The sequence below is a fragment of the Schistocerca gregaria genome, chromosome X (assembly GCF_023897955.1).
Source record: "Schistocerca gregaria isolate iqSchGreg1 chromosome X, iqSchGreg1.2, whole genome shotgun sequence".
Lineage (NCBI taxonomy): Eukaryota > Metazoa > Arthropoda > Insecta > Orthoptera > Acrididae > Schistocerca > Schistocerca gregaria.
The window spans coordinates 663,510,631-663,523,051 of NC_064931.1; the positions used below are offsets into that span (position 1 = coordinate 663,510,631).

The 12,421-nt window shown below is 40.3% G+C and overlaps 1 protein-coding gene across 2 annotated transcripts in view; it reads left to right on the forward strand.

The window, feature by feature from the left end:
- Positions 1-12,421, forward strand: part of LOC126297804 (beta-1,3-galactosyltransferase 1-like) — a 92,660-nt gene that overhangs the window by 53,085 nt on the left and 27,154 nt on the right. For both annotated transcript variants that reach the window (XM_049989009.1, XM_049989008.1), the window contains exon 4: positions 7,153-7,424. In XM_049989009.1, the coding sequence (XP_049844966.1) occupies positions 7,153-7,424 (272 nt within the window). The remainder of the gene's footprint in view (positions 1-7,152; positions 7,425-12,421) is intronic.

The following is a 12,421-nucleotide window of genomic DNA, read 5'->3' on the forward strand; positions in this document are numbered from 1 at the left end:
ATCATTGGGTGTCCAAGTGAAGTCCATTTTCACTTATCTGATTAACTAAATAAGCAGAACTTCCATTAGTGACTTAAAGGAAACCCTGCTATACTTCACCATTCCTCTTGACACAGTACCAGAGTTACAATATGGTATGGAGCATCATGTTGTGCAGTGATAGGCTTTGTTTCCCTCTAGAATGAGCAAGGTTGATGTCTGAACATTATCTCACTCTATGAGACACATTTCTGGCTCCAAGGTTCCATATATTTTCAAATCATGACATTCAGCACCCACCTGATTTTTAACAGGTTAGGGCCATCTTGCTCACTTCCGTGCAGTTGATTGCAGCAGTAAAGTGTTTGTAGACTGCATAATTTCAAGGGATGTTAACTTTGCTTGTCCTCACCAGTCTCCGATCTTTAAGTCTGTCACATAGTTAATCAGACTAGACAAGAACGCAGGTTAGCTTAGCTCAAGATGTGGATGAAAGAAAAAATTGCCAGCATCCTGTGTGTCTTGTTGTGCTATGCTATACAAAATCTACAGAGTAACTTAATGAATACATGTGGCAAGATTGACAGCATTAGAATGACGTGATTTTTAAAACATTTTACCTAATGCAATTTGCAGTACTATACAACATATTTTGGACCTCAAATAAAGTTATGTAATATTCCTCCATTTTTTGTAATTTCAAATTTTCTCCTCCTTCTGTGTCACCCTGTTCCACTAAACAGAGTTGCTGAGAACAGAGAAGCAGGAAACAGTCTTAATGTGAATTTACACTTGATATCAACAAAATGTCATTTAAAAGAATAGAATATCATTGTCAAATGGCAGTATATTCGCAATAGGTGGGATGTCAGCATAATGTCACATCACTTAGCTCAGTGCTTGAAAGATGGGAGTGAGGTAATAAGAAACTGCCTGTCTTAAAAAAGACAGAGATAGTAGGATGAATTAATTATATCAGACATTACAAAAGGAACTAGCAATGATTGTAGAGTTTGTTAATGACAGAAGCAAAATTCATTATGGATATTCTTCACAAGGATTGTATGGCAGAGATGTGAAAGAATATGAAACATTTTGTCCAAATATTCCAAGACATCATTTATTTACTCACCAAATACTCTATCTGATCAAAAGTATCTGGACTCCCTTATGTAATACAGAATCTATCACCAGATGTCACGAGAGGCAGACTCACCAGTATAAAATCAGGCAGAGAGTATTGTGTTGTCAGTAAAGGAGTAACAGCAGAATGGGTAGGTTAGGAGAACTCATTGACTTCAAACATGGACTAGTCATTGGCTGTCACGTGGGTAACGAGTCCATCAGGACCATTTATCCCTTCTAAAGGTGCCCAAGTCAACTCTTGATGTGATTGTGAACAGGAAACATGAAAGAATAACCATGGCAAAATTGAGACGAGACTGACCTCATGTTCTGATGATCAGATATGTTTGAGCATTGCAGAGGATGGTTGTAAAATATTGCCTGGGATAATTGGAAGGACTCATTTGTTAGTTCCAAAGTGCTACCAGCAGGCCAGCTCTACATCTACATCTACATGACTACTCTGCAATTCACATTTAAGTGCTTGGCAGAGGGTTCATCGAACCACAATCATACTATCTCTCTACTATTCCACTCCCGAACAGCGAGCGGGAAAAACGAACACCTAAACCTTTCTGTTCGAGCTCTGATTTCTCTTATTTTATTTTGATGATCATTCCTACCTATGTAGGTTGGGCTCAACAAAATATTTTCGCATTCGGAAGAGAAAGTTGGTGACTGAAATTTCGTAAAAAGGTCTCGCCGCGACGAAAAACGTCTATGCTGTAATGACTTCCATCCCAACTCGTGTATCATATCTGCCACACTCTCTCCCCTATAACGCGATAATACAAAACGAGCTGCCCTTCTTTGCACCCTCTCGATGTCCTCCGTCAATCCCACCTGGTAAGGATCCCACACCGCGCAGCAATATTCTAACAGAGGACGAACGAGTGTAGTGTAAGCTGTCTCTTTAGTGGACTTGTTGCATCTTCTAAGTGTCCTGCCAATGAAACGCAACCTTTGGCTCGCCTTCCCGACAATATTATCTATGTGGTCCTTCCAACTGAAGTTGTTCGTAATTTTAACACCTAGGTACTTAGTTGAATTGACAGCCTTGAGAATTGTACTATTTATCGAGTAATCGAATTCCAATGGATTTCTTTTGGAACTCATGTGGATCATCTCACACTTTTCGTTATTTAGCGTCAACTGCCACCTGACACACCATACAGCAATCTTTTCTAAATCGCTTTGCAGCTGATACTGGTCTTCGGATGACCTTACTAGATGGTAAATTACAGCATCATCTGCGAACAACCTAAGAGAACTGCTCAGATTGTCACCCAGGTCATTTATATAGATCAGGAACAGTAGAGGTCCCAGGACGCTTCCCTGGGGAACACCTGATATCACTTCAGTTTTACTCGATGATTTGCTGTCTATTACTACGAACTGCGACCTTCCTGACAGGAAATCACGAATCCAGTCGCACAACTGAGACGATACCCCATAGCTCCGCAGCTTGATTAGAAGTCGCTTGTGAGGAACGGTGTCAAAAGCTTTCCGGAAATCTAGAAATACGGAATCAACTTGAGATCCCCTGTCGATAGCGGCCATTACTTCGTGCGAATAAAGAGCTAGCTGCGTTGCACAAGAGCGACGTTTTCTGAAGCCATGCTGATTACGTGTCAATAGATCGTTCCCTTCGAGGTGATTCATAATGTTTGAATACAGTATATGCTCCAAAACCCTACTGCAAACCAACGTCAATGATATAGGTCTGTAGTTAAATGGATTACTCCTACTACCCTTCTTGAACACTGGTGCGACCTGCGCAATTTTCCAATCTGTAGGTACAGATCTATCGGTGAGCGAGCGGTTGTATATGAGTGCTAAGTAGGGAGCTATAGTATCAGCATAATCTGAAAGGAACCTAATCGGTATACAATCTGGACCTGAAGACTTGCCCGTATCAAGCGATTTGAGTTGCTTCGCAACCCCTAAGGTATCTACTTCTAAGAAACTCATGCTAGCAGATGTTCGTGTTTCAAATTCTGGAATATTCCATGCGTCTTCCCTGGTGAAGGAATTTCGGAAAACTGCGTTCAATAACTCCGCTTTAGCGGCGCAGTCGTCGATAACAGTACCATCGGCACTGCACAGCGAAGGTATTGAACAAGTATTTTTGCCAACATACCGAGGGTAGGTTGAAGTCCCCACCAACTATAACCGTATGAGTGGGGTATTTATTTGTTACGAGACTCAAACTTTCTCTGAACTGTTCCGCAACTGTATCATCGGAGTCTGGGGGTCGGTAGAAGGAGCCAATTATTAACTTAATTCGGCTGTTAAGTATAACCTCCACCCACACCAATTCGCACAGAGTATCTACTTCGACTTCACTACAAGATAAACCACTACTGACAGCCACCAACACTCCACCACCAATTCTGCCTAATCTATCTTTCCTGAACACCGTCTGAGACTTCGTAAAAATTTCTGCAGAACTTATTTCAGGCTTTAGCCAGCTTTCTGTACCTATAACGATATCAGCTTCTGTGCTTTCTATTAGCGCTTGAAGCTCGGGGATTTTTCCAGCGCAACTACAACAGTTTACAACTATAATTCCGACTGTTCCTTGATCCAAGCACGTCCTGTAATTGCCAAGCACCCTTTGACATTGCAGCCCATCCCGCACTTTCCTGAGGCCTTCTAACCTAAAAAACCGCCCAGTCCACGCCACACAGCCTCCGCTACCCGTGTAGCCGCCAGCTGAGTGTAGTGAACTCCTGACCTATTCAGCGGAACCCGAAACCCCACCACCCTATGGCGCAAGTCAAGGAATCTGCAGCCAATACGGTCGCAAAACCGTCTGAGCCTCTGATTCAGACCCTCCACCCGGCTCTGCACCAAAGGTCCGCAGTCGGTTCTGTCAGCGATGCTGCAGATGGTGAGCTCTGCCTTCATCTCGTAAGCAAGACCGGCAGCCTTCACCAAATCAGATAGCCGCTGGAATCCAGAGAGAATTTCCTCAGATCCAAAGCGACACACGTCATTAGTGCTGACATGTGCCACCACCTGCAGCTGGCTGCACCCTGTGCTCTTCATGGCATCCGGAAGGACCCTTTCCACATCAGGAATGACTCCTCCCGGAATGCACACAGAGTGCACACTGGATTTCTTCCCCTCCTTAGCCGCCATATCCCTAAGGGGCCCCATTACGCGCCTAACATTGGAGCTCCCAACTACCAGTAAGCCCAACCTCTGCGATTGCCCGGACCTTGAAGGCTGAGAATGATCCTCTGAAACAGGGCAGGCAGCTGCATCTGGCTCAGCCAGAGACAGTGCCTGAAACCGGTTTGTCAGACGCACCGGGGAGGCTTTCTGATCAGCCTCTGGGGACGCCTTTCGCTGCCTGCCACGCCTTGGAATGACCTCCCAATCAACCACAGGCGAGGGCTCAGCCCCACTGCGGGCAGCAACCGGGGCAACCACAGCGGCAGACCGATCTGGGGACAGACGGGATGAGGTTGACATCCCCGTGATACCCGAGTCCGGCTCCCCACAGTGGTGCCCATTGGCAACAGCCTCAAGCTGCGTGACCGAAGTCAGCGCCGATTGCAGCTGTGAGCGAAGGGATGCCAAGTCAGCCCTCATCCGAACACAGCAATCGCAGTCCCTGTCCATTCTAATCGATGTTTAACAACAGTTACTTGAAACACGAGTCCGTGCCTAGATAACGCAAGCGGAACACACAAAGAATGTATCAACTAACCTGTACAAATGCCTAACGACTGCGCTACAATCTGCTGAATTTACGATTACAGTAACTAAAACTCGAAATTGCACCTCCTATATGAAACTCTCACGCAATTTAAATAAGAATCTACGAAGTAAACACTAAAGCGCGATGCTACAACTGTCAAATACTATAATACGCCCGAAATATATGAATTAAACAATGCAACTACCCAAAAACACGCAAAGAAATTAATTAAACTATCTAACAAATAAGTAAGCTAGGGTTATACGACTTGCTGCTGCAGCTGCTTATCCAACGGCGGCAGGGAGCACACTGACTGGCCAACCGACACTGGCCGTTCACAACAAAAACAGAAGACAGACGACTACGCGAATTTGCGCTATTCAGGTACTAAGGCGCGATGCTACAACCCTCAAATACTATAATACGCCCGAAATATATGAATTAAACAATGCAAGTACCCAAAAACACGCAAAGAAATTAATTAAACTATCTAACAAATAAGTAAGCTAGGGTTATACGACTTGCTGCTGCAGCTGCTTATCCAACGGCGGCAGGGAGCAAACTGACTGGCCAACCGACACTGGCCGTTCACAACAAAAACAGAAGACAGACGACTACGCGAATTTGCGCTATTCAGGTACTAAGGCGCGATGCTACAACCCTCAAATACTATAATACGCCCGAAATATATGAATTAAACAATGCAAGTACCCAAAAACACGCAAAGAAATTAATTAAACTATCTAACAAATAAGTAAGCTAGGGTTATACGACTTGCTGCTGCAGCTGCTTATCCAACGGCGGCAGGGAGCACACTAGTACAATGAATGTATGTAAGGAGTCAAAAAGAGTTTATGGTGGTTGAGCAGCTCCTCATAAGCTGCACATTTCTGTAGTCAATGTTAAGAAGCACTTAATGTGGTGTAAAAAGTGATGTCACTCTACAGTGGATTGTAAATGAGTGATTCTTAGTTACTGTTCACACATGTGGTAATCTGATGAAAGGGTTTGGGTTTGTCAGATGCCTGGAGAATGTTACCGGTCATCATGTGTAATGCCAACACTGAAGCACGGAGGAGATGATGCTCATGGTGGAGATGTTTTTGTGTTTGGGATGTGATCCACTTATTGCATGTAAGAAAATGCTAAATTCAGGACAAGAATAAATTTTACAGCATTGTGTACTGTATACAGTACAGGAGCAGTTTGATGATGATTAACAAATAAACAATTTGGAGATGATGAGTGATGGTATCCCCCTGAAAGTGTCCCCAGTGGAGTTCAAGCCATCATAAAGGCAAAGGGTAGATACACCCCATATTAATGTCCACTAATAGTTGTCTGAACACTTTTGATCCAATAATGTATAGACATAAAAACATGTCAAATGGTATTTAGAAGGCAATTCATAGCACCTTTTTACTTTACCTGTTGTGTTTTGTCTGCCTTTTAGATGCTAAATAATGTAAAAACAGGGTGTGTTTCTCTTACAAAATAAATGTGTTAAATGAAGGTTTCTTAATTGACATTTTCATCTGTGTTCTTCTATATGCACAGTGTAACCGTTTTCTTTAACCAGGTATTGTAAAATCTACATTGTTTTTAACTTTAATATTTGGCCTCTTTTGTGGAAGAACACTCAGTGGGAAAATGAGTAAGACCTTGTGGAATGTTCACTTAATGTCACAAAAACAGAGAAGACAATAAAAATAAAGATTAAGAAGGCACAAAAGTACAATATCCCCTACTACACTATAAGTGAGAATAGTTAAATTCTGATGTTACCAGATGATGCGCCAAAACTCTCTTCCTGAGAATAATTGACATTGACATCTCATTCTGTTCCATTCCATTGTAAGTCTGTGAATGCTGCCATTTGAAATGCATAAAGGAATGTTTTGATGTTCTGTGGCATGATATCCAGTGTAAATTGACCGTTGTGGTGAAGTGTCCCCTAAACCAGTTGATTTCACTGCCTTCAGCAGATGCCACATGTACCAATTATTCATTGCACCAAATGATGACCAAGTGGTGTGGCACAGTAGTTGAGATGTTGGACTTGGATTTGTAGGAAGTATGAAGTTCCAATACCTGTCCCAGTCATTGTGATTTAGATTTTCTGCAATTACCCTAAATTATTTCAGGTGAAGTCTGGGATGATTCCTTCAACAGTTACAGCCTGTTGTCGTCTTCATCTTTGTCTGTCCAACCAATGTTGTGCCATTCCTCTGTGCAAATTATTGGAAAAGTAATGATGTATAAGCTACAGTAAAAAAATTATTTATTGTAAAACAAGCTGTTGTCGTTAGGAAGTCTGATACATAATTATTTAATTCCAGGAACAAGTTGAGGAAGAGAGCATTAAACACAGTGATATAATCCAAGAAGGCTTTTTGGACACATACAACAACTTGACTTTAAAAAGTGTCATGTTACTCAAATGGACTGTTACAAACTGCCCGTCTGTTCGTTACATTATGAAAACCGATGATGATATGTTCGTCAATATTGAAAGCCTTGTACGCTTGCTTCGTTCTAAAGGTTCAACTGGTTTGTTGATTGGTGCTCTTATTTGTGGTGCACATCCAATATCGGATTCGCATAGTAAGTGGTATGTACATATTTTGCATTTTTATTAATTTACTTTGTAATGTGGTTTTACTTTAAGCTCCACTTTCAACAAAATAATACTTAGTCAGTAGAAAGAAAGATCGTAGTCCTAATATATGTTGCTAACCTTCAAATGAAATAAAATTCTGGGAGCTATGTTAAAATATAACACAGTAAACTGCATTCAAGAAACTTTAACTGATTGGAGTATGTTGCAGAAATATGTAGCCACTTGTGTATTGTCTGTTGTATATACTTTGTTTGTCATGTTTTACATGTAATAAAGTTACAGTGTTGTTGAGTTAGAACACTTTATCACTTTCCAGTATAGTCATTGATACCAGTTTTTGGGACTAAGTCCATACAGAAAACATGTGGCACAATTTGGCATCAAAAATGTCTCTCATCCTCATTATGCCATTCTCTGAGCATTAGTTTTTGCCTTGTCTATTTTGCTAAAAATTCCACCTCAATTGATCAACTGGAAGTGTTCTTGAGCTGACAAATACATTATAGTCTTCCAAGTAAATATTGTAAAAATACATCTGTGAGTATTCTGAAAGATAGCCGAGCTTTGTTCATTTTGTTTGTGTACCTATCGATGAGGCAGTGCTTCTGCTTTTCAGTAAGTTGCCTCCTTTATTCCTAAATAATTTGTAATTGTCAAAAATTTAGGATTATGTAGCTGATCTGTAAGATACATGAAATACTTCAACTGAGATTATATAAGGACACAAGTGACACATACTGTATAAAGGTATATGTAAATGTAGACTTGGTCAATAAGAGTGTTAAGGTCAACATTCAGAATTACACTTTATTTTTTTAATATCCACTAGAAATAGCATTAAATTTATTCTTTGACACAAAAATGGAAAGAAGGTCAGCATTCAGTGTAAAATAGACATTAAAATCTTTAAAGGTAAATCATTAAATAGATTGAAAATATTGGGAAGGTAACTGACATGGCATTGTTGGAGGACGTAACTACACATTAACATTTACGTAGTTAGAGAAAGCATAGGTAACCTGTATAAGGTTGGACAAATGGAGAATTAATATCTTGCATTAATATCTATTAACAGCATAAATGGCATTTGTTCTATGTTTTATGTATTTTAGACTTTTTATACTTCTTTGTGTGGCAATATGTTGCTGCAGTCAGTTGATTTGAGAGTATCTGAGCTGTTGTCATGGTAACAGAACTTTTCTTCCCCCTGGTGTGAGCTGCAATACTGGTACTGTAGTACCTACACAAAACAAATTTTAACAATTATGTGAAGAACTTGCAGCAGGTAAATTGAGTAATTGCAAACCTTTGTGTCTGATATAGAGATTTGTTGACTTTACCAGGTTCAATTTAATGCTAGATGTTATTTGAACTTAAAACAAGTTTACCTGCATTAACAACAACTCAGAAACTGTACTTAATCTCCTATTTGCTTGGGATCCTAACATGGAGAGAGAAACAAAAAACTCTCCGAAAAACAAAATACTCTGCTTTACGTGTGTTGTGAAGTGAACCCAAGATGTATGGCCTCTTCCTTGCAGAGTTGGGTGGTGGTCCAACTTTAAAGCACAGTTTTTGTAAACTATCTACAACTAGTGACAAAAGACTAACAGGGCCAAAAATATGAAAATTGTGAAGGAAAAAAGTTTGTAACATGAAAATGTGTTTAAGTTGTTGTGTGATCTCCAATCTGTGACCAGATGAGAGGAAACGCAGATGCCAACCACAAATGCAAAGTAGTATTCCTCTGATGATCCCTTAAAGTAAAAGACAAATAAATAGTTGCAGCAAGAAAAGTTTTTTCCCAAAACAAATATGGTGAGAGTTTACATAGTAACTCAACATTCTACCAGTAGTATGATGCACATGCTGTGTTCTGCCATTAGTTTGTGGGTGCAGTTGACTAGTTCTTACTTTCTAAACCCATAGCAAATGACAGTTGTTTAATCAAGTCCAAAATGAAATTTTTCCCTTTGTCAAAGATTACTGTTTTAGGCACACTAACTTGAGCAACCTGTTGTTGGTCATGGCCTGTACCACAGTAGTTGTCTGCTAATCTGAAATGGCGATCATTTCAACACACCATGAAAAATGGTCAATAATTGTTAAGACAAAATCCCTCAGAGTCCAATTAATTGGACCTAGGATATTCATTCCTATCATCTCAGATACCGTAGTTGCCTCTGGTAACCTCTATAATAGTGTTTGCTTATGATCCATTTCCATTCCCTATGCACACTGTACACAGTTCATAACGTGTTGGTCTATGTCTTCCTACCTTCCTTCCCTTCCATGTCATTGCCCTCTAACCTCCAAGCACAGACAGCATGTTGTCGTGTGTTTCCCTCAACACCCAATCCTTGAGCCTAGATGATACCACTGTATTTGGTCACAACCTAATTGTCTTACATAACAAGCCATCACACATGCTCAACTGTGACTGCCTATTTGTATGGCTTGCAGTTGGTGTCCACTTGCACTGCTTTCCATTTAGCAAGACCATGACCCAGTGCGTGTATGTAATACTGATACCTTCCTGCCCAACTTGTTTGTGGTTCTGTGCTTTTTGTCTGGTTTATGTACAGCTTTGTAATCAAAGATGTGTAGCATCAATGCCCACCTCATGTCCGTTGGAAGGGTCCTTCAACCCTAATAACCATTTCAGAACCATAAGATCAAAAATGCTTTTTTCTCCAACGATTCTGGCTTCTGGAGCATTACCCTCATATTTAATGCATTTAAAAGGCCACTAGAAACAGACTACTTATGGTTTATTTAAACAGTAACACCCTAACCTTAATATTGAATGTATGATGCAGAAGTTACATTTATTGTCATGTAAGGTTAGCATAGTTTATTTGAACAGTAACCCCCTAACCTTAATACTGAATGAATTATACTGAAGTTACATTTATTGTCATGTAAGATTATCATGATTAAATTAACACAAGCCATGTGATGGCTTTGCTGTGCATAGTACTTGTGTGTCTTGCTTGCCGTGAGAGCCTGTCAGTCCTCTTTCAGATCTATGTGCGTCAAATGGAAACTAATAGCATTGTCTGTGTAAATTATGCTGGGCACTTGTCTTCCCATGTAGCTTTGTAGGACTAGAAAAAATCTGTCAGTTGACATATTTGAGCAAAGTTCCCGGTATAGGACTCATGTTGTTGTGCACATGAATAGAGCTGTATATATCTTCTTCATTACATGTCCTTTTCTGACATGTGATGAGCCAGTGAGGTCAGTGCATGTGACTTCAAATGAGTTCGCTGGTGAGACTTGTTCAGTTGGCAATGGAGCCTTGGTTTGTTGAACAAAGTGAGCTTTCAATAGTAGTGCAAGACATGTTTCATTGACTGCCGAGGTCTTAGAATCCAGAATTCTGTTCTCAGTTCAGATAACACTGTTTACTCCAAAGTGGCGTAGACGAATGTTAGTCTGCTGGATCAGAAAATGTGTTAAATGATGCTGCCCATAGAGAAGAACTGGATGTCATTGCTCTGTGGATAATTCTGCAACTGCATACGTCCAGTGAGATGAATAAGATTGTAACCAAGAAGGGTTGAAATGAGCTAATTTAGAATTTTGTGGTAGAGACATATTGTTGTACAGAGCACACAATTTGAGAACAAATTGTTGCTGTTAAACAAATTGAATCCAATAAATATGTGCTTCATGCCAGTCTAATGTTATCAATTCTCTGGACATCTTATTTTCTTTCATTAATTGCTGTTTGAAGCGAAGTATCCATCCTATGATTTGAAACACCTTATAGTTACTGTAGTATGTAACTGTTAAAACAGGGAGTGTTGTTTTTACCATGAAGTGTTGGTCTCTTTATTTCTTCTCTACAGGCAAGCAATGATCTTTTATCTGTATAAATTGTTGCCACTGTGTTCGGTTCTTTGTTAACCAAGCAGGCCCATGGAACCATTTAGTAGGACAATGAAGATTTTGCTGTGGTGCTTCTGGATAATAAATCAGCTGGGTTTTCCACATCGGGATTGTCTCTCCAGTGTGATGGGTTGGTTAGTCCTTGAATTTCTGTAACATGGTAGGCCCAAAACTCTTCTGACAGTTAGCATTATGTCATATCCATCTTAAGGCTACAGTTGACTCAGTTCGCAATGTTGCACAACATATATCATAGCCCTGGCCTTACAGAAATAATGAAGTGGTCTTGATCTAAGAAGTGCTGCTAGAAGTTCCACCCGTGGAAGAATTATCTTCTTGATGGGAGCTAATGTGTTTTTACTGCAAACTAAATGAACTAATGTCATGTTGGAAGTGGTGCACCGTGCATAAAGGGTTGCCTTGTGTATGTCAGAAAATTCATGGATTTCTGATTTATTGTCTTCAGGAACTCTAACCCATTGGGGGATTTTTTGTGTGTGAACATGATGGGGAAGTTGATAACCGCATGTACCAATATAAAGAGGTGAAATCTCATCCCACTCCATTCCCCTAGACCAAATTTCCTTGCAAATTAGCACCAGCTACTACAGAATCATGTTATCTTCGACAAGTGAAGTGGGTTGAGAAAAATTTGCTGTGTGCAGTGTAGCAAGTTCTTTAAGCATGGCTGTGAGAAGAAACGGGCTGCAGGTAAGTCCGAAAGGTAGGCAAGTGAAGAGATTTATAATCCTTTTGGCAGTTGTAATATAGTTTCCTTGTTGACCTATGATTACTTTGTACCATAAAACCTTGTGGAATCATTGTCTTTACTGTGAAGACCTAATTGCTGAAATACTTGTGCAGTATCAGTGGTTACGGCTACTATATATTGATGGAATCTCCTCATGCAACAAACTGTCAAATACAAACCTCCATTTGATGACACTTAACATTTCTTCTTTTTTTACTGCATGATGTGGCACACAAAATGTCCTGCAATGTCCATCCAGAAGGAATGATTCCCCTTCTCTCTTTTTGCTATGGTCTACCTTTTGGGCCTAGTAAATGTGTTTCAGGTTGCTGTCCTTCATACA